The 22,673-nt window shown below is 41.4% G+C and overlaps 2 protein-coding genes and 1 long non-coding RNA gene across 6 annotated transcripts in view; 1 reads left to right on the top strand and 2 right to left on the bottom strand.

The window, feature by feature from the left end:
* The window catches only part of LOC310843126, a 33,414-nt gene extending 24,599 nt beyond the window's left edge, over window positions 1–8,815 (bottom strand). Inside the window, exons 1-3 of one of the 3 annotated variants that reach the window (XR_014563501.1) lie at window positions 8,687–8,815; window positions 7,097–7,204; window positions 5,506–5,593 (exon numbers count right to left, since the gene is read on the bottom strand). This is a non-coding gene — a long non-coding RNA (uncharacterized lncRNA). Of the gene's footprint in view, window positions 1–5,505; window positions 5,594–6,834; window positions 6,929–7,027; window positions 7,205–8,686 lie in introns of those variants that run through there. The other 2 variants (XR_014563502.1, XR_014563503.1) reach the window with 2 other exon arrangements.
* LOC310843101 (inosine-uridine preferring nucleoside hydrolase-like) lies at window positions 7,271–14,581 on the top strand. Its single transcript, XM_083735656.1, has 6 exons — window positions 7,271–7,455; window positions 8,697–8,887; window positions 10,751–10,930; window positions 12,462–12,573; window positions 13,405–13,541; window positions 14,040–14,581. Exons 1-6 carry the CDS (start codon window positions 7,377–7,379, stop codon window positions 14,388–14,390), a joined length of 1,050 nt encoding a protein of 349 aa, XP_083591782.1. The 5' UTR covers window positions 7,271–7,376; the 3' UTR covers window positions 14,391–14,581.
* A 5,676-nt stretch (window positions 14,582–20,257) lies between these two features.
* The window catches only part of TMEM131 (transmembrane protein 131), a 74,186-nt gene continuing 71,770 nt past the window's right edge, over window positions 20,258–22,673 (bottom strand). For both annotated transcript variants that reach the window (XM_083737907.1, XM_083737908.1), the window contains exons 40-41: window positions 21,320–21,483; window positions 20,258–21,195 (exon numbers count right to left, since the gene is read on the bottom strand). In XM_083737907.1, coding sequence (XP_083594033.1) covers window positions 20,899–21,195; window positions 21,320–21,483 — 461 coding nt within the window. In that variant the 3' untranslated portion in view covers window positions 20,258–20,898. The remainder of the gene's footprint in view (window positions 21,196–21,319; window positions 21,484–22,673) is intronic.

The raw sequence follows: 22,673 nt of genomic DNA on the forward strand, positions 1-22,673 counted from the left end.
ACAAACATGGACATATTTGAGGGGCTGTGTCTCCGTCCACTGCTCACCAACCCACTGCCATTCTCCCCATATTAATCGCCTTCCCATGCAACTATTAAGCTCACTTTTCACTTTCCCAAACCACTTTCTAAAGTCACTTTCCTGTTCCACAGCCCTGCTTTGTACCCATTTTCACACACACATCCCTGGTAACTTCCTGCATCTTCCTCCTTCCACACATTGCAACTACTAAGCACCCTTTTCATTTTCTGCCCAGTTATGAAGCCATCATCCCCTTCTATTCTTCAGATGCTGTCATGATCCTGGCTTTCATGTTCAGCCCCCATTCCTACGCCTTCTACTGCCCCCCTTTTTGCAAGCCCCTTTGCACCCCCAATTTTCCCTTCACTCCTTTTTCCCTTCACCCTCCTCCTTACTTTTCTCAACTCACCTCTGCACACAGACCACCCCCATTTCCATCCTGATCCGCCTATACTGCAGACCCCTTTGCGCACATACCCCACGCTGATATATGTTACTGTATCTTTAAGACGAATAGCATATTAAGAGCAAGTCTGCCAGTTAGCTTATTCAGCTAAGGGTCCAGTTGATAGATGTTGTACATATATGGATGTTTGCTTGTTAGTTAAACATCCATTCTACATTACACACTGAATCTGGAAATTCATGTTGAAAACAACAAATGATATCAGAAGTGTGTGTGGGGGGGGGAGTACATTGCAGAAAGGTACTACGGTATATTTGAGGGCTCCACATTCTCTCTCACACATGAGGCAGCTGAGGAATGGAAGAGGGAGAAGTCTTAAGTACAATGAAGTGAGTGATGCTGAAAGAAAAACATTGCTTTAAACAATGGCAGAACTTTGAAAGTCTATTCAAAGTCACTATTGTCCTTTTCATGCAGTTTGTCTATTAACTTTGCTAACTCTCCAATGGGAATGGGAACTCTTTACAATATATTTGCAGAAACAACAGAAAGAAATGGTCTCGTTGGCAGGATTTAAATAAACATTTACAACTTTATTTACAGAGAACAAGAAGTATAACAATGTGATAACATAATACTGTATATAAACAGCAGAATGTATCATTTGATGTAATAAACCAGAAATGGTATTTGAGAGAAATCAACAGGGAGGGAGGAAATTGGAAAATGTATGTTCAGCAATGATACTGAATACTTGTTTTGAGAAAAGAAAATCAATAAAAAAGTTTTTTTTTTAAAAAAACTTCGAATAAAGTGGGGGTGGGAAAATATTGAGAGGAAAATGGTACAGAACTTTGATGAGGCACTACAAATTCTCCGATGGGGACTGCATTATGAGGTTTTTACATTATTATTGCATAGATAAGAACGAAATGACCAAGCAACAAGAGATGTGAATGATCTTGGCAAGAGAGTGCTCGATGAGGAAACCAAGATGAGAGAATGGAAGGACAGCAATGAGAAAGTTACTGCGGTCTAGGCAACAGATGAACTGAGGGTTAGACTCCAAGTGTTATACTCCCAATTGGGACCTAAAACATGTCAAAGCCTTTAAACAGCTCACAAAACAGCCGTCACTCAAAAGAAAGAAAAAGTCTCTACATGATAAACTGAAACACCAGTTTATCTATGGGAACATATCTATAGTCCATAGGAACAAATCTGAGAGAAAGCAGAGTTTATTTTTTAATGAACAAAATATAGTCCTGATCCAAAAAAAGAAACTGATGGTAAGATAAATATACCACACAACATGATAAATATTAACATTAGCAAGGCATCCAAGAAAAATTGATGTCAAAGTAGCTCACCAAACAATGCTCTGATCAGGCAATGAGCTGCTCAACAGGAATGATGGCTAGCTATTTGGAAAATCCATTTTATATACATTTCTGGACACAGAGAACTGTCTGACTTTGCTTGCATGTATGGCTTTTAATAAAAACATGAAAGATGGGTGATACCAAAAGCCATAGGATTTTATGACAGCACACAGAGAAAGTGCATAAAGAAAGAACAGGTCCCTGAGGGATGCTAACTGAAACAGGGAAGGCAGAGGAAGTCTCTCTCCCTATGGTTATATTGAAGAATCAATTAGACAGGTTGCTCTTTTTTACCTAGCCAAGGTAAATACCAGGATTCCATGCGTTTTCTGTTGCAGAATATCTAATGCCTCTACATATTTTTCTTTGACCTTCTGAGTAATAAAATATAACTTTCTAGAGGGGTGTGGACAGTTGCCTATCTATTTTGACAGGATTAAGTGCTAAAATGGAGCATGACTTTCCTTCTCATACTACCCAAGCTTAGGCAACTAATAAAGGTAAAGGTAAAGGTACCCCTGCCCGTACGGGCCAGTCTTGCCAGACTCTGGGGTTGTGCGCCCATCTCACTCAAGAGGCCAGGGGCCAGCGCTGTCCGGAGACACTTCCGGGTCACGTGGCCAGCGTGACATCGCTGCTCTGGCGAGCCAGAGCTGCACACGGAAACGCCGTTTACCTTCCCGCTAGAAAGCGGTCCCTATTTATCTACTTGCACCCAAGGGTGCAACTGCTAGGTTGGCAGGCGCTGGGACTGAGCAACGGGAGCGCACCCCGCCGCAGGGATTCGAACCACCGACCTTTCGATCGGCAAGTCCTAGGCGCTGAGGCATTTACCCACAGCGCCACCCGCGTCCCTGGGCAACTAATAGACTTGTACTAATAGACTTTGCCCTATTGATTGACTTCATATCAGATCCATTAACCAGTGATATCCTTAGTTCTTCTAAGTGTTTTGCTTCTTGGGTGCTGTAAGGAGTCCATGAGATCATATATTCCTGATCCCCTACCCCCCCTTTTTTTTTTGCTTTTAGACCCCATCTACACTATACATTTAAAGAAGTATTTTGCCACTTTAAACAATCATGGTTTCCTGCAAATAACCCTGGGAACTGTAGTTTGTTACTAGGAGAACCCCTTCTCCTCAAAGATCTACAGTTTCCAGAGTCCCCTGGGAAGAAGGATTGCTTATTAAACAATTGGAAATATTACCCTCACACACACTGATTTATAGTGCAAGGCTTTCAGTGCCAAATCAGGAAATCCAGTAATGGATAGCCAATAGAGCATGTAGTTTGGCCCTAAGAGTATTTATTAATTTTGAGTGATTTATATAATCACTTCTCTCTAATTGTTGAGGAGACCTAATATAACCCTACCGTTTATTATGTGAGTGGTAAATATTAACTTACATGCCCTTATAAAATGTGTTAGCTCAGGTCAAGTTCCACTGGGTTAGAAGGTAGCAATCAAACATCGGCCTGAAAAGAATTTCACCAATACCAGGTAAGAACACACATTTTAAGTTTAGCTTTTGGGAGGAAAAAAAAGATAATGTGCTGAGCAGTGTGGGTGGGAAAGAGAAAAAACATTTGACTGTTACACAGTACCATATATCATTATGTGGATCTGATGTCTGGTTTGTATCACCAAGTATATAATTTTCAGTTTAAGTGTGTTTGATAGAGCTCTGAGGCAAATAAAATAAAATAAATTCATGAAGGTAATGAAACAGTAATAGTAATAATACAACCACAATGAACTGTGGAGTATATCATTTTTGGGCTTTATAAGCTCCCAGATTTATATTACATCCTAAAATATAAAGGTATTGTAATACTACTGTCAGCTATTAATAGGTCATGTTCTCCCTAAACAAAGAACTGTAATAGTGAAAGTAGTGAATGAACCAAGATATACCATATTTTTTGCTCTATAAGACTCACTTTTTCCCTTCTAAAAAGTAAGGGGAAATGTGTGTGTGTGTTATGGAGCGAATGCAGGCTGCGCAGCTATCCCAGAAGCCAGAACAGGAAGAGGGATCGCTGCTTTTGCTGCGCAGCAATCCCTCTTGCTGGCTTCTGAGATTCAGAATATATATATATATTTTCCTCCTCCAAAAACTAGGTGCATCTTATGGTCTGGTGTGTTTTATAGAGCAAAAAATACGGTAATTTTGTGTGTGCTGCAGAATCAGCTTTGAAGGTGGGTTATTTATTTATCTAGGAAATCTCATTACACATACATTTAACACAAGAAAATGAGTAATACAGGAAACTTAGATGGCTTTGAATTCACTTTGTCAGCTATATCATCAAGACAAATGCTAGGGCAGATTTCAGATGTGTTTATTTAAATATTTTATTATACTACCTTTCATAAAAATATCCCAAGGCAATTCACAAAAAAACAAAAAACACAACAGCAACAAAAATAGGATAAACTCAATACACAGGTATTAATAGCCAGCAAAGGTCTAGAATAAAAAGTATTTAGCAAGTGCTAAACACCCAAAACATGAGGTGTTTGCCTTATCTCTGAGAGGAAATCGTTCCATAGGCCACCACAACAAGAGGGACCTCTGCAGGTTGCAATGCAACCAGGAAGACCTCACTGGAAGATCTGAATGACCGGATATACGTACTGTTATTTATATTGGGATCTTAAAGGCACTTGAGGACAGTTTCTGACACCAGCCTAATTTAGCAGTTGCTTTTACCTTCAGGCCAAATTCCCTAAACCTCCATCCCAGCCAAATACACCCACAGCCCTGGAGAACCAATGGGTATAAGCTGCCTCTGAAATTCAAAGCTCCTCTGGTTGTACTTCTGATCCCTTGGACAGTTTAGCCAATTTAAAAAACCTACTTGTATCATGCTCTTCTGGTAAGATTTTTATATAGGGCAGCTTCTCAGACCAATTCATCCTCCGGCTCCCTTCTCCTTATCTTCACCAGAGGCGTATTAATAACAGAGTATTAATATTCAGGCCTTAGCTTTTCTCCTCACACTACCTTCCTCAACTCCATCAAAGTTCAACTGTCCTTAACCAACAGTTAATGTCCAACCATAAAACTGCTGGACAACTGGAGTCTGCTGCCACCCAGACCAATCAGAAAGAAGTTACCTGACCAAGGAGCCGCCCAATAAATTCTCCCAGAGATCATCTCTCCCCCCAGAACCTATTACCAAGCAGCTACTGTTTAATTTGTTTTATTATTATTATTATTATTATTATTATTATTATTATTATTATTATATTTGTATATAGTCTGTGTATACACACACACCTGTAGATCTCAATGTGGTTCACAACAACAAAATACAAGATAAAAACACAATAAAAACAACAACACAAACCACAAACCAATAACACCCCTCCCCCACAAACATTTGAAAGGGTACAGGATGTTAATCAGCCCAAGGCCTAGTTGAAGAGGAACATTTTTGCCTGGTGCCTAAAGGCGTATAATAGGCTTGCAACACACACAATAACGACACAAACATCAAACTTCGACAATCACAGAAGTCACATAATATTTTTTGCTTTCAGCGCAAGCATGTCATTTTGCAAAGGGGCAGGGTAACCATGGGGCTAATAATGACTTGTAAGCTATTTTGCAGTATTTCAGCACAAAAAGGGGAGTGTGGCAAAAGGAGGGATGCACTGAACAAACAAAGGTGCCCAGGTATTACTCACCTGCAGGAGTCTGGTGGCTGCTGCTGCTTCTAGTAGCATTGTGGGGTGCCAGTGGCGAGTCAAAGATAGAGTATGTTCTCTACAGCATCTGATTAAAAAGAAAGAAAGAATTATTTAAGGAGTCTAGAGTCTTTTCTATGAACATAGCCCTAGAATTTGGAAATATGCCACCCATCTTCCAGCAATTTTAAAAAAGGCACACACCTTCAAGATAAGGCATGGCTGATACTTCCTTTCCATAGTGCATGCTTTCTGCGATCCCCTGTATGGGACAGCTGCATATATTCCTGCATTGCAGGGCGGCTGGACTAGATGACCTTCGGGGTCCCTTCCAACTCTCTCTAATTCTAACTTTGGGTTGGCACGCCCTGAAGAGGAGTGTGCTGCAGCAGCAACTCTGGAAAGGTGATGTGGAGGATTCAACATGGGCTGTGGTGGGGACAGGAGGATCAGGAATAAAAAAAAATGGAGAGTTCCTCACAATTCACAAGGTACAGCTTCTGGCTGAACAAGCTGCTCATTATTACTCATGAAGCTACAGGTGCTGCTTCCATTATTACATTTGCAATCTACCCCCCCCCCCCCCCGTGATAGGAATTTTATGGTCTTAGATATATGGTAATGTTCATAAGTGTACCAACCAAGCACCTACATAGATCAAAGGAAGACAGACCTGGAACCATTTTGATTCCTAAACTAAGCAAATGTTTTCTCTGCTAGGTGAAAGTGGGAAACCTCCCCATTGTCTCTTTCCTCACAAATCCTGTCTTAAGGGCACATTTAAGATATGAATAGGGTGTGAGCCTGTGACCTGGCCCAGGAACTAAGTATTTATCATTACAAAAGACTAGCCAGGCTCCCCAGGAAATCCAATCAAGTAACCTGCCAGACAGGAGAAAAACAACATTCAAATTTCTGTTTAGACCGCCTTTTCTGTGATGTAGGTGTGATGTATCTGAGGGGTGGTCTTAGGTTACACCCCTTCTGTGATGTATGTATGATGATTCTGGGGTGGTCTTGATCTACAGGGTGGCAATTTCAAAAGTCTTTATAAGGTTTTGCGCGCCATTTTTCTGGGTTCCTCCTCCTCTCCTGCGTGTGAGGGGAGCACCCTGTTGCAACAGATCAATAAAGATCAGGTTTACTAGCTGCTTTGCTTCTCAATATTCTCTGGTTGGCCTCTGTTATCTTCTCCTACCAATAGGGAACCTATGTAAGGACTCTATATGGGCTCTTGGATACCCCATAAGGGAAAATGGCATTTTCTATTTACAACACCGCGCCCCCCCCCCCCACTCCAGGCAAGGGGACAAAGTATACCACCTGTACCTTATTGACATTCTGCTTCAGGCCACGACCGTCGTCCCAACTGAGACCACCCCCACCCCGGCTGCCGCCAGCAACACACACAGGCAGTCCTCGACGGTCCCCCCCCTCCCCTCCACCCCAGGCTATGCGTTTTCAGCCCCTATCCCTCCTCCCCACGGCGAAAAAGCCGTTACGCGTGGAGGCGAGCGCTTGCCTTCTGCAGCTTAGGCCGCGGCTGCCATAGCAACAGCGCCGACCAGCCTCCCTCCCCTGTCCCTCTCACCTCGCGCGAACTCGTGGACGAAGCGACTCGTGATTGGCCAGCTTGCCTCTCTGTGAGCAGCGGGAGGCCTTTCGGCGCGCGACAACGGGAGTGAACCGCGGCCGCTCTCTCTCTCATTGCAGGTAGGAGGCGGGGGGGGGGCGTGAAAGAGAGGAGCCCGCTATTCATTGGAGGGTCGGGGGAGAAAGAGTCCGCCCCCGACGTTGCTCCCTGCGGCCGGGTTGGAAGGAAGGCGGTCCTGGCCACGTGCTCGCACCTGCAGGCTGTTTAATTTATTGGCATGCGGGCGGCCACGTTTCCCCCCTCTGGGACGTTTTGTCCAAATGTTTGTCCTGGCTTTTGCTTTCTAACCCACACAGGTCTGCCCCCACCCCCAAAATAAAACCCCCACCTTTTCACAGAAAAACAGTTCCCCTCCCCTGTAAAACAATATTTGTAACCGAGTTTGCTAAAGCAAATCTTGTCAGAAATGAACGACGGATTTTTAAAAACCAGCTAAACGCAAAATACCGTATCTTTAAAGACCTTAGCCAACTTGTCTCAATTATATATTGCTTTATACATGCTACATCGTGGTCAATTTCCACGTTATCTCTGCCGTTGTCTCATTTTGCCCTGATGCCGTGCAACAGCTGCATAAGAAGCAGAAAATCCATTAAGTACAGTTACTCTCTGTAATCTTCGTCCTCGTCATCATTGTTACTACGGTACTTTATGCTGTATGCTGCTTTCTCAAGGAGATGTGCCCAAAGCAGCTTAGCAACACAGCAGTGCAGCAACAGGAATGTGTATTAACCCAGCGTCGTTATTACAATAACTGCAAAATATTGTTGCAGCTTAGATAATGAAACAAATTGTTCATGACGTACATTTTGCAGACTAGAGACCACCTCTTCAGTTGCATGGAAGGTTTTCTCAAGTTGGCAGGTGCACAAAGTTGGAGAGAGAATCTTAGTAAGCTCTGGACCTCATCTCCATTCTGTCTTGGGGTTATTTTTGTGTTCTTTCCTTTGTCTGTTGTATATATTGCTTCTCTCTTTATTGCATAACTGAAAATCTAATTTGAAAAACTAAAAAAAGATCTAGTAATAGTCACCTATTCATTCATTCAGTTTAATTCAAAACAGAGCACAGTTATGGAGCCCAGTGATGGGGGAAAGCTGCACTACTGGAATTCTACTTGATTATGCATCTTCTAAAGCATAGAATCCTATTGGACAAAGTGTAAAACCTAAATGCCTCTTGTGGTGACTGAATGAAGTGAATGAAGTCCAAGCATTTTGCACTTGTGATAAGCTGACAACCACCATACATTTAGAGACAGCTGTCCAATATTTAGCTTTTTGCCAAGTGGACTAGTGTTGGTTGTGAGCCTGTTGCTGCCCTGGTTTAAGTCTGGAGTGAAGATGAAAGAGGCATTTGTGTCTCACTTGTTTTCCCCATGCCCTTGAGTGTAGTACACCCCAGAGGAGGTGTAGTAGATCTTCCTAAATATGTTTTGTGTGCATGAGCATCCCTCTGTTACCACAGTTCCACTGGTCTGGTGGTCAATATGATACAAAGCTTGTCTATTTAAATTATTTGTTTTACTTTTTCATAGGCATTTCTAAAATGAAGAAACTTCTGCTGGTTGATGTTGATTGTGGTGTTGATGATGCTCAAGCTATTATGATGGCCCTGGCATCTCCCAATGTTGAAGTCCTGGGGATTACTTGCTGTTATGGAAACAGCATCTTGGAAAATATATGTAAAAATGTACTTCGTGTGTTACATATTTGTAACAAGCTTGAGGTAATCTGTTCCTGCTGAATAATCTTTCAAATTTTGCATTATGGTGTCATGATGTGGTATTCATAAACAGATAACTTGATCTTATGCATACTGTACTTGCTTCCAAGTAGTGTCTAATTTTTACACATAATGGCAATCACTGAGAACATTTGGTTGAGTCAACTGGCTTCAACTAGAAGCCACACATTGAATTTTCCTGGTCCCATGGTGTAGAATACTCTTCCACCAGAGAGTCAGTAAACATCTGCTGCTAATTTTCAGGTATCTCTTGAAAACCTTTTTATGCTGGCAGGCCTCTTCAGGCGATTAAACTTTTTCAAGATGAATCAGTCAATTTATGATTATTCTGCATTGTTTTATTATAGTATCTTGTGGTTGTTGTTTTTTTGTTGCCATATAAATTGTTGCACACTGCCTTGATATTTTATATGAACGGGTGGTTTATCAGTATTATTATTCATAAATAGATAAATAATTAAATAAATAAATAAATGTGGTTGCATCTGTGATCTTAAAGATTGCAGCTGCTTCTCTTAATGGTTTACTGCCTTCTATTAATAGTGGCTATTACAAAAGCATGCATGACTACCTGGATGTGGGTAGCTCTGTATTTCATTGTTTGCAGTGGACGTTATTACCAAGTAAATGTGATCAGGGTTTCAGTTTAAGGAGGCACCCTTAATGTACTTACTTTGTTCCATCCCATTAAAATTAATGGAGCTTGTTTGCAATAGAATTTTAAGATTTTAAACGTGATTAGGACTGTGGTACAGAAAGTAAACAGAAATGGCCATCATGAGCAGGGGAGTTTTGTGCATCAGTTCCCTAAACGTAAGACAGGAGACATATGTTCCTTTCCATGGATTACACTTGGATTCAAGATTAGCTCTTGTCATTCCTTCTGTTCTGATGTAAAGTGGGCTTCCAATATGAGAAGGATTAAAAACAACAACAACCCCTTAGATACTTATTTCCCTAGTCTGATTTAAAGATAGATCTCAGTTGCGTAAAAAAGAAAAGAAAAAGCGCTTGTCAAATGCATGTGGGTAAAGGCAAAGAATGAATGCTAATAATTGTGCATGACAGTAAGATCTAATTAAGCCTTGTCAAAGAAAATGCAAAAGGGTCTTATCATCATTTAGTTACTATTGATTTGTTTTAAAAAGCTATGGATGCTTGCATGAGATCTCGTAGGAGACCAGACAGCCCCACAATATCCCAGAACTGGCATGACAAGAGGGCCTTCCCACCCCGCAGCAAGGCAGAGAACTTAAAAGCTCTTTTTGCATATGGTCCACTTGGGTTACAGGTGTGACCTCTGCCTTGAGCTCTCTGCCTTGCTTTGGGGGGGGGGGGCAAGGCCTGCTCAGCTTGTCAGCTCTGGAAGGCTAGGAATGCTCTCACAGGAGCAGTTCTAAGATGACATTTTGAGTATACGTGTTTTTGCTTATATGGAACCCCTCACATAATATGTAATTGTATTTTGTGTGTTTGTGTGTGTGTAAAATTGACACCTGTAACTGTATAATTTGAAGTACAGCATTCACAGGCAAGACTGAAGCAGGTTTGGATAAGAACAGATAAAAGTTTATTAATCCATAAGGAATGATGGGATAGATGCAGGATAGATATGGATTGTGGTTGATGTCGTGTGTACACCACTTTCCAAACCCACAGTGGAGCACACTGGATGCAGAGCAAATGGGAGTATGTACACAGCCTTAGTCACAGTTTGGCCTAAGCCCAACTCCTGCAGATTAACTAGTTGGCAATAAAAGCTATTTGACAACTGTATTTTATTTTGATGGCATCAATGGTTTTTGTCTTAAAATTAAAATCACATGGTTGTCATATCTTGCATAGATTCCAGTTTATCCTGGTGCCTCATCTCCGATACTTGGTGGACCTGTGGAAGGGGCAGATTATCATGGAAAAGATGGACTGGGTGATGTTCCAGATCCCAACGCTCCAGGATTAGAGCTTCTGCAGGAAGAACATGCTGTGCTTGCAATGTTAAGAATAGTCAATGAACGACCGGGTCAGGTGAAATGATATAAAATTCATTCAGCTCCTCCCTAGTGAATTTTACTATTCAAAGTAGACATGGATCCAAAAGCATGTGGATACATATAAAAAGTTAGCAGAATCCTTTCTAGAGGGCAGTTGGCAGTAGATCACTCTGTGTGAGAGAGGTGATCATCTAGATGTCTTTTAAATATTTTCTCTCTCTCATATATCAGTGCTTTGGGGGTTTAGCTTCCCTAAAGTTCCTTGGTCTTCAAAACCATTTCAAAAATAAAAATAAAATTGCCCCTTACAGATTGAGTGAACTGCACTGTTTCCCATCACATTTCATTTCTGCACGACACACTGGTTTCCTTAAATTCAATTAACTATATTTTCAATACTATACTCTTATCCACTTTCCTTCTTTCATAGTTCCTGTATTTTGTAGGTGAATAATGAAGGTTTCTCTCCTGGTACAAATAGCAATGGGATGATCTTCGTCGGTATTACAGTGGGAGGGAAATGATTAAATACTCCCTTCCCACCTTCCTGCTGTCCTACTCAGGTCCCCTTGCCCCTTCCGTGGCTGATATTTACATTTTTAGAATATATATATACTGGAATATGTGTGTGTGTGTTACTGACAGATCTAGTTTGGTTCTAAGAATCATCCCGGTGGGTGAAGATGGGCCAAGAGGAAATGGATTTTTTTCGGTAAGGAAAGTAGTACGGGGTGCAGATATTGGTGGTGTGGGTGGGTAAGAAATGGCTGGAGGAAAGAGACTATATGGCTCTGGAGGGAAAAGCATACATAATAAATTTAGCACGGGCTGTATAGTGGTGGACATGGGACTTACTAAAAGGAGTTTCGATAGTACCGTATTTTGCTCCTTCTGTCACCAATGCTTCTGCAGTGATGACGATTGTTTGTATAATTTGTGTACAGCTTAGTATTTCCTTAGAAATACAACCCTAACCCCTCCCTTGGAGCCCCAGCTGTGTTGTTATTGCTAGGGAAAATAATGCTGCTAATAATGCTTAACATACTGGGCTTTTTGAGCGTTCAGTGCATTTAGCAAGCATGAACTCATCTCCGGCTTCTGTGGCAGAAGAGGGTGGTGGCACCATCCTCATGTTGTGGAAGAGTGAGATTTCCCATCCACGCCATAGCAATGATACTTCATGGGAACTGTAGCTCCATACAGAGACCTGATCATGCAGACTCCCTTCAAAACGGGGAAGAATTATGCAAGCAAGGTGCTCTGTGTCATCGGGCATTGACATGGGGTGCCTGGTTCACGTTAAAATTTAGCACTGGTCATAACAGCTTCCTATGTGCATATGAGATCATGGGTGTGCACTGTTTGAACTGGGATTTCTCAACTCATAGTTCCTTATTTGGTGTTATTATTATACGGTTGTCAGCTGCCCAGAAAAAGATATAGCCCTGACCGGGTCTTTTTCCTGGAGCTCAGCCGGGAATATTTAACTACAGAGGGGTTGTCAACACAAGACAGCACAACTATTATATAAGTCATTTCGATGAATTGTTGTGTATGTTTTATAGGTTTCTCTAGTTGCTACGGGTCCCTTGACCAATTTAGCGCTGGCCGTGAAAATGGACCCAACATTTCCTAAGAAACTTAAAAATGTGTTCATCATGGGAGGAAATACGGAAGGTAAATCAAGAGGGCTTGTTAGGCATGTTTGTATGTAATTGTTTTCTCTCTTAATATTTCACAAGTGAGCTGCTTTTTAAAGAATATTCTTGCCTGCAGAACACTGTGTTTCAGTGTTTTGCAACAAGTTAAGTTGAGTCATCATTCAAGTACTTATTTTGTCTTAGTTGTTACCTTGATGGTTCAGCAACTGAATTTGCAAGAAATCCTCCTGATTATTCCTGAAGACAGCATACTTTTCTTTTGTGTGGGCATTTTGTTGCCTACTTTGGAGACATTTGAAACAACTAAGCATTAGTCCATACTTCCAGTTGTTCCATGCCTAGAAAGCATGGGTCCAAGCTGTTTCCCACTTGTCCCTTGTTTTCTCCACATGGGGTCTCAGTGGTTTTGCATTTAGCTTGCAGCTTCCCCATGGAAAACATGCTCCTTTTTAAAAATTGGGCATTAGAGACTCCTCCAAGTGTGATTGTGCTCCTTCTGGTATCTGAACGCAGGAAATGTAGCTCCAAAGGAAATCGCTGGGTCTCCCTGCCTTGGAGTGTCAGTTTGTTTCCTGCCTTTGCTTGAAGCAGACCATTCCATCACATGAATTCCACATTCTTCCGGCCTCTTCTGTCTCTCTGACTGCGCCTTTTTAACATTGGTGCAGTCTATGAGTTTGTATGGGCTTTTTGTTCACATATGACAATGTACATGTTTGGCAGCGGGGGTGGAATTGTCCTGCACCTGTGGCAAATAACAAAGAGCTGTTGTGAAGGAAGCAGCTGTTAGAAACTGAACGAATTGTCCCACAGAAAGCTAATGTAGCTCTTTTTTTGTTTCTATTAGCCAGAGGAAATACTACAGTCTGTGGAGAATTCAATTTTGCAACAGACCCAGAAGCTGCTTACATTGTCTTAAATGAGTACACCTGCCCAACTTACATTGCATCATGGGAGTTCACATGTTCCTGCCCACTATCCTGGGTAAGGTATTAATGATCTGTTAATATCTAGGCAAGTGTTTCAGCTTGATCACGTGGCAGTAATCCTATATGTAGTTACCTGGAAGTAAGCCACATTGAGCTCAATGGTTCTCATTTCTGAGTAGACATGTATAGGATTGCATCTGGGTTGTATCCAGCATTAGTCCTGTTTAGAATAGACCCACTGAAATGAGTGACCATGAGTAACTTAGGTCCATCAATTTCAATGGGTCTGCCCTGAACGTGACTTAGTTGGTAACTGATTTTTAAAAAACTAAATTGAATATGACAAGTCTATTTTATATAAAGAAATCTATCATCCTCATGACTATATATCCATCGGGAGCTAAAATGATTAATTCTTGCCACTGTGAATTCCCTGTGGAACATTACTGATGTCAAGGTCAATAATGTTTATTCTGGAGTTTTTACTTAACTTTTTATGCAGTTGAATAGTTCTCTTTTTTTAAAAAAGCCCAAACTGTTATTTACTTTGCAGGAATTCTACCATGAATGGGTTAACCAGAAAACTGAGAAAGCTATGTTCATGAAGAAAATATTTTCTCATTCTTTTGAATTCTCAAAAATCTTGGGGGAAAATCCAGGTGAAAAAGAATGGCGGTCAGGGTTTGTTCCATGTGATTCCTACGCTATGGCAGCTGCCATCGAAGAGAATTTTGTAACAGAATACACAGCAATTGGTGTAACTGTTGAGCTCAAAGGTTCACTAACAAGAGGAATGATGGTAGTGGACTGGAGTAACAAACTGAACAAGGAGAACAAAGCTTTCATAATGAAAAATTGTGATTTAGGGAAGTTCCAGTCACTTCTGCTAGCTGCTTTAAAATAATAATAATAATATTTTGTATTGTTATAAGGACTTACTGAAGTTCCTTCCTCAAGCATACATATAATGGGCATCCTGATCTCTGGTGTTGCTATCCAATCAGGTTTGTGTTGCAATACCTAAAATTAAATTGCGGTTGGTTTTTTTTTGTTTTTTTAAAAAACACACCAATCAAGTGGTATATTAATTATATGGGGGGGGGGGGGAAACCAGAAGCCACATCACAAAGGGGTTTTCAGCCTCCTTTACTAGCACAGAACATATAGCTGGAAGAGGGTGAAAGATACCCATCCTCTGGGAGTCCCAAGATTTGGCTCTAAAATAGCTCATTTCATGACACTGGCCTCCATTTGAAGAGTGAGCTGATGGCATAATGCAGGGAGCTAAGCATAGCCAGAGCAATATTAGGTTGGTAGGCATCAACACTGCTGCCATTTGTATTGCCTCTATTGCTGAAAAAAATCTTGTGAAAGGTCCAAATTGAACTTGCACCACTGAGAGAGAATCCATAGGACTTAAGACATCTCGCGAGTTTTACCTCAGAACGTTAAAAACCCATGTTGTCTGGTAGACTGAAATAGATGCTTAGTTATTTAATATTGATTTATCTGCAAATAACGGGCAAAAATTCTATTAGGGAGTAGTGAAATTAGTATACACACGTTGAGCACAATCTAGAGAAAAACAAGCATGGATTTAGAATTACTTTCACGGAATAAATTTGCCATTAGATCCAATAATGTTTACGTTAACTTTCAGAAAGCACACACCAATTATTTTACACGAGATTTTTTTGTGTAATAGCCACATAGAATAAACTACGTGAAATGCTGGAAAGTTTTGTTAATTTAGAAGCACAAGGGGGAAATAAATTACATGAATATGCTACATCAGCATCGACAGAAGGAAAGTACAGTCATACCTTGGGTTACAGATGCTTCAGGTTGTGTTTTTTCGGTTTGCGGACCATCGAAACCCGGAAGTACCGGAATTGCTCTTTGCGCATGCACAGATGCGCCGCTGCAGGTTGCACATACTGCGGGTTGTAAGCATGCATCCCGCATGGATAGGTTCGCCACCCGAGCGTCCACTGTAATGATGTAATCTTTATGTTCATGTGTATACAGAATTCTTTGAATCAGTTAAATTAATAAACCACATCTACAGATCTGATTAATAGAGTCAATTTATTGTAGAAAATATTGAACTAAGTCTGTATATGCATGTGTGTTCATGCACATACACACACACACACATTTTAAAACATTTAATAAAATACTATTTAAAAAATTGAAAAGTGCACTCCACTTTCTCTAGATTGTACCTGTGAATCATAATAACTCTGCTAGCTTTTGTGGCATTTGCTTGGGGCAAGACGCAAGAACGACGAGATAGAGGCGTGTGTACCAAGTATTTTGATAACTTGCTGTAGGTTCTTAGAAGTTCTGTTGGGTCAGACTGGAGTGGAAACAATGTGCACTAAGTTCTAGGAGGAATAGGATCCTGGAGCAGATGGTGTCTTTTTCTAGTCATTCTTCAAAGGGAACTCTGCCTTTGGCCTAAACCCAATAGTTATCTACTGTACATGAGATTTATAGGAAAGTGATAGCACCCTTGCTGCCCCATCATCCCACTGTGATATGGCCAGAATCTTTAATATCAAATCATTTCTATACCCATGTAGTCTTATACATATTTCTTTTGAGTACTGAAGGATGCTGTTTACCATTCTGCAAACTTTTAAAGATATAATTATATAAATTAACATCATTACACTCCATTACTCCTTGTATGGCAAAGTAGTCAGTTTTAAAAACCACCACAGGGGAATTGGGGGAAAGGAGTAATGCTTTGCAGAAAACCCTTCCCTTCCACCCTCCAAAATAGTCGCCTATTAGTACAGTGTAAGTGATTTTCTTACTAAATTTATATTTTCCCCAAAACCTTGTTTTAAAGACTTGCTATTTCAAAGAAATTGGTTACAGACTACCTTGTATCTAACAATGAATACAATTTGGCCAGAAGGTGGTGCTGCCGATCTACAACTGCAGCTTTGGAGAATGAACTGTAGCTTAGCAGCAAAGCGTTCCATGTTCAATACCTGGTATCTCCAAGTAAATCTGGAAAAAGATTCTGGTCTGAAACAATGGAGACTCACTGCCAGTCAGTGTAGAGAACACTCTGCTAGATTGACGGATGACCCGACTCTCAACAAGGCAGCTTCCTTAGTTCCCCAAAACCAGACCCTGACGGCACAGAAAATTGAGTCTTTCTTATTTCTAAATCAGGAAAAAAGAGGGAAGAATGTTACGTTGCAGCATTTATTGTAAAACCTGCTGACCTTGCAATATTGTTTCCATTGCCAGCTCATTTTTTGTTGTTTTCCCTGCACAGAAAGGACACTGCAGGGGAGTTTATACGGTTCATTACGAAGTAGTTTCAAGATAGCACTTCAGCAGCAAAATATTGTCATTGTACACTTTAGTCTCACTGTTTCGCCACACTTCCCTAGGCAGTGAAAAGCTCCAGGGGCAGCACTACCCAGGGGCTGGCTTTACTTGGAGATCACTACGCTTTGTAATATTTGATGTATAAATGAAGAAGCAGAGCGTTCATACAAGCAGCAAATCCACTGTCCCATTTCATACTTCCAGAGTGAGGCACCCCAAGATGCTTCAGCAATTTGCCTTTTGTCACTTGCATTTATGTTTCTTTCCTTCCTTTTTCTCTCTCTTCCTCTCAGCCCTACCCATCAGAGCCACTCCCAGCAGGGAAAGGGAGAGAAAAAACGATGTTACCTCCCTAGTCCCATTCGTCCCTCCCATTCAGAGAACTCAAGGAAGATCCTTCAAATACTTTCTAGCCTGTTAGCTGAGGAAGGAATCATTCACCACCCACCTCACATCATTAGCCTTCCTTCAACTTGTCTCAGGACTGTTAGGACAAACCAAAATACGAAAGTAGCGGGCAAGCTTTCAAGTTTTCCTGAAAGCTGGATGGAGAGAGAAGAGAGGGAAAACAACAGCACCAACCAGGCTGGACATATTATAATTATTATTATTAAGCCGGGATAGCTCAGTCAATAGAGCATGACACTCTTAATCTCAGGGTTCACGGGTTCAAGTCCCAAGTTGGGCAAAAGATTCCTGTGTTGCAGGGGGTCAGACTAGATGATCCTCAGGGTCCCTTTCAACTACAGTTCGATGAGTCTATACCACCCTTCATCCAAAGATCATGGAGATATATATATATACACACACACACACACACACACACACACCCACACCCAAAAAACATGTAACATTATAGCAAATGAAAACAATACCCTCCCCCCCGTTAGAAAACTATAGATTATTTAATTAGCCAAAGGCCTGGGAGGAGAAGAATGTTTTTGCCTGGCGCCTAAAGATATGTAACAAAGGCGCCAGGCGAGCCTCCTTGGGAATTACAGGTAACAAAAGGAGAGAAAGAACAAAACCAAAACAAATGGTCATGCTGTACCATCAGAACCACAGCATGCCAGGTAATCTTTCTAACTGTGTAAAGCTTGACTTGCAGCAACCTGGACTAAGCAAGAAGCATGACAAAATACCTCCCTGGACCAAGCTGCTAAATGAAATAATAGAGATAAATTCAGAAACATATTGCACATTTACGTGTGCTTTACTTGCCATTCCCAGCTGCAGTCTTGTCTTGAGCCCCAAGTTGCTTTTCTCATACTTTTACCATCAGCTGCATACATGTCTCAAGAGCACAGCGTAACTGTAGGAACAACCTTAGAATTATTGTGCTTCCAAAGAGTTGACGCCAGCATGCCAAGTAATGGCCTTTCTGCAGCCTGACAAATTGCTTGCTTGTAACTAAGTGCCTCTGTCACTGGAATCCACTTTGGAGTCTGCATTTGGCTGTGCCGCCTTCTTCCAGGCATAAAGGCACTGTCATCATACTTGCTAATGCACTAATACTAAACTTATTAACACCTGCTGTTTTACTGCTGGCCGTATTAACACACCACCAGTTCTAAAATGTCTAACTGAGATGACTAAGTGCAGACACATACAGAAAGCAGGAAGGAGCAGCCCCTGCTTCTAGTGAGACAAGACGCATTGCATGCATATGGAGTCATGTTTTGCTAATGCAATTCCACAAGCCGAACATCAGAATGAAAAAATTGTGGCTGTGTTCATCACTCAATGCCTGCTTTAAATGTACATTGCTCTATACTGCAATGAACTAATGTTGCCATAGTGAGTACAGTTAATTCTCAGGCAGCAATTGGCTGAGTTCAAAGGGATGAGACAGGCAGGTGGAGGGGTAAAATAACAGACCGAGGAACACAGAAGATTCCAGGAAAAGGACATGACGCAGAAGAATGGCATGAAGAGAGAAAGTCAGGAGGAGAAGGTATAACAATGAGCAGAAATGAGATGTGAAGAAGCGAGGGAGCCTTAAATCGGCACACTGATATGCTATCAGCCAAAATGAAGGCCTCTGGTTTGCTTATAAAACTACACTTTGCTTAGTAAATATTATCCTTACATTCTTCAAGGCAGAAAAACTAGATAGCCCTAACCTTTAAAACCAGTGTTTAAAGGTTGGATCTCCATGTGTGTGCCATCAATGCAGGTGCTTGCACCTGCCCCCTTCATCCTTCCTAAAGAGTAAGTTAATGAAAATTAGATACAATATGGATAATGAGATATTTTGTCCCATACAAGTCATTCTTAATTATCAGGTCTCATATACATTATTCTATATGCCAGATTCATTGTAAATAACTTAAGTTCAATTATAAGGGTTCAACCCTGGAGAATTCCACACGCTTGTATTTGTAGCAAAAAGGTGCTCCAGTTCAGTTTTCAGATTACCTTAAAATGCTTCCAGCTGGGCAAGGCTCCTCGGGAAAATATTAAATTTGTACAGTGGACTCTCCAGATACAAATTTAATTCGTTCCGGGGGTCCTTACGTACCCCGAAAAGTCTGCAACACGAGGCGCTGCTTCTGCCCATGCATGCGTGGTGAAACCCAGAAGAATACACTTCCAGGTTTGCCGCGTTCGCAACCCAAAAGTTATGTTACCCGAAGGTAATGTAACCCGAGGGTCCACTGTACTCCAAATGGCATAAAGAATGCTCCCAGAAACTTCATGTGTGAAAGTTTATTCTAGAAGATAAAACTCTCTTCTCTTCTTCACTTAAATCAGTTCTTTATCCATCTATCGATATCTATACTGTCTCAGTTAGGACAGGATATCCAGAATTTTAATATAAGTAAACCTGTGATCTTGCATGTGATTTTGATTGTGCTGTGATAGCTCAGTCAACAGAACATGGGACTCTCAATCTTCATGGTCATGGGTTCGAGCCCATTGGCCAAAAAAATTCCTACACTGCAGAAGATTAGACTAGATGACTCTTGTGGTTCCTTACAATTCTACAGTTCTATGATTCTACTCTGTGCAGAATGCATCACTTTGGAAGGACAAAGGATTGGACTGTGTGGTGTGTGTAAAAAGAGGATACATCTACAGTTTCTCTTTGGTGACTCAGCAGCAGACTAGATGTGCTACAACAGCTGTCACCAAGCCTACTGCCAGCAAACACACTATAGCTGCCATTTAGTTTGCATGGCATGGCTATTTTTATACAATGTTTTCCTGTGCTGCTGACGTTCACAGGGACTAGAGTTCACCATAGTCCAACTGTTTTTGTAACAAATGTGCTTAAGGTGGACTGTTGTTCCCATGAACAAAAGTTCCAAAGCCTGTCCCGAAATGCCACCAATGATTAGCACGTATATTAAAACTTTTCCAGAAAGGCTGTCAAATCTTTGAAATTCAAACATTCCACAGAAGCACATACGGCAGAAATGAAAAAAAGCATTATTTTATTTTTCAAGTACAACTTGAAGTTGTATTGGTAAGAAAAGCACAAGGAATCTTTTTTTTTTCATCCACAAGTATTGGCTATGCACATTTCAGTTCAACTTAAAAATGCATTCAGGTTTACAAATGTACAAACAGCACATAAAATGTATAGTTTGAACAGTATGCGCATACATTTGCTCCTAAGGTTTTTACATTCGTAGAGCCTTTAACAAAGAGAGCCTTATTTTTTAAAAAAATACTCTGCATTTTTAGCACAAGGTGCTCTTAAAAATTATGTTTGAGAGCATAATACTGGGGGGAAATTAAAAACCAAGCACGGTAGTTAAAAATCACTGCATTTTGGAAATTGCCAAGTGTTTAAAAAACAGAATGGGCAGTTGGTAAAAAGAAAAAGAAAAAAAGAATATCGTCTTATAGGATTTTTTAACCCACATCCAAACTTTTCCAAGCTGATCAGTAATTTTATACTACCATAATCTCAAGACAGACTTTAAAGTGATGAATGTATGACTAGATTGTAACCATGTTGGGGTCTGAGTAGGAATGGTAGCAAACTGCAAATTATGTTCCAGGCATATTACAGAATTTACCATGATCCAATCTGGACAACAGTCCCTTTGTTCTTAATTTCCGTTTTCAGGTGGGTAATGCACATTAGGCCAAGGATCTGAGCTTCTTCTCCCGATTGCAGGGCTCCAAATTAGCCAAGGGTTATATGCTTGTCCCAAATCTTCAGGATTGCTAACTATTGGGGCAGCAGCAGCTGGTGGAGGGGTGTTTTCACTCCCAAGATCAATACCTGGCAACGTGTTAGCTGGAGTGTTGAAAGGAAGGCTACTGTTCAAATTACTTGACCAAATGGAACTGCTGAACGGAGTGGTGGTGGTAGACCACAGGCCGCTTGGGTTCCCAAGGATAGACTATATTAATAAAAAACAAAATAAGGACAAGAGCTATGACACACAAGTATTCAATACTACCAGGAAAAAGAGAGCACCATATGGAGTAATAGACACACACACACACACACATTCATATACTTACTGAAGTGGTGTGAGTTGGGGATCCTGAACTTGTGGGCCAGGGAGGTATCAGATCTGTAGCTGAGGAGTCCCAGATGGATGAAGGAACATTACTAAGCTCAGTCCAGTTTCGTTGAACATCTGGACTATAAACAGACTGTGACAGCCCAAGCTTGCTGAAAACTTCTAAGTTGAGGGAATGGAGAATAAGACAAAACATCCATGTTACATTCTGTCTTGCAAAACCTATGCACAATATTATTTTTCATAGATGAAATCAACAGCTAAAAAGGTAAAGGTAAAGGTACCCCTGCCCGTACGGGCCAGTCTTGACAGACTCTGGGGTTGTGCGCCCATCTCACTTAAGAGGCCAGGGGCCAGCGCTGTCCGGAGACACTTCCGGGTCACGTGGCCAGCGTGACAAAGCTGCATCTGGCGAGCCAGAGCCGCACACGGAAACGCCGTTTACCTTCCCGCTGGTAAGCGGTCCCTATTTATCTACTTGCACCCGGAGGTGCTTTCGAACTGCTAGGTTGGCAGGCGCTGGGACCGAGCAGCGGGAGCGCACCCCGCCGCAGGGATTCGAACCGCCGACCTTTCGATCGGCAAGTCCTAGGCGCTGAGGCTTTAACCCACAGCGCCACAAACATGGAAGCAGAAGACTGCATATCCTGCCCTAGTCAAGGCTAAGCCAACGTCTGGCTTAGTATGTTCTCTGAATGCAGGCTTATGAGCTCTTCAGACTAAGTGCAAGACTAATTGGGAGAGGGCTTAAGGATGATCCCAGCTTTGGAAAACATGCAAAGCCAAACTTTGTGTTGGCTCAGCACAGTGTGGCAGCAAAAAGGGCCAGGAAGAAGTAAGGCAGCTGCAAATTCATATTAGGGGTCCATATATTCCTGCATTCATGCTGAGCCAGCATTTGGCTTAGCCTGATTTGCAAGCCAGAACACAAGTGCTAAACAGCACAACTAAGTGAGAAAGAGCTGCCCATACAGCAATCCAGTTGAATGACCCAGTGTTTGCTCTGACCTTTTATGTGACGGACTGCCATTACTAGATCATTGTGGTGCTGTGCCTTCTCTATTTCTTGCTCTGAGCAACCATATCTGAGGAATAATTCTTCTAATAGGAGAGCTTCCTTTGAACATTTTTAAACACTAGCTGCCCCAACAAAGCTTACTGATTTTATGGTGTTTTGTTTTGTTTTGTTTTGTTTTTGCTGTTCTGTGGGACCAGACTCTATAAACTCAAATATACAATTCTTGGGACAAACACTGAACTTTGACAGCTGTTACAGAAAAGTTATTAAGTCCCCCTAACCATTTCATAAATCTCCATGCTTTATTTGCTGAGAGGTTTTACTTCCTACAGCA

The sequence above is a fragment of the Podarcis gaigeae genome, assembly GCF_964106915.1.
Source record: "Podarcis gaigeae genome assembly, chromosome: 4".
NCBI lineage: Eukaryota > Metazoa > Chordata > Lepidosauria > Squamata > Lacertidae > Podarcis > Podarcis gaigeae.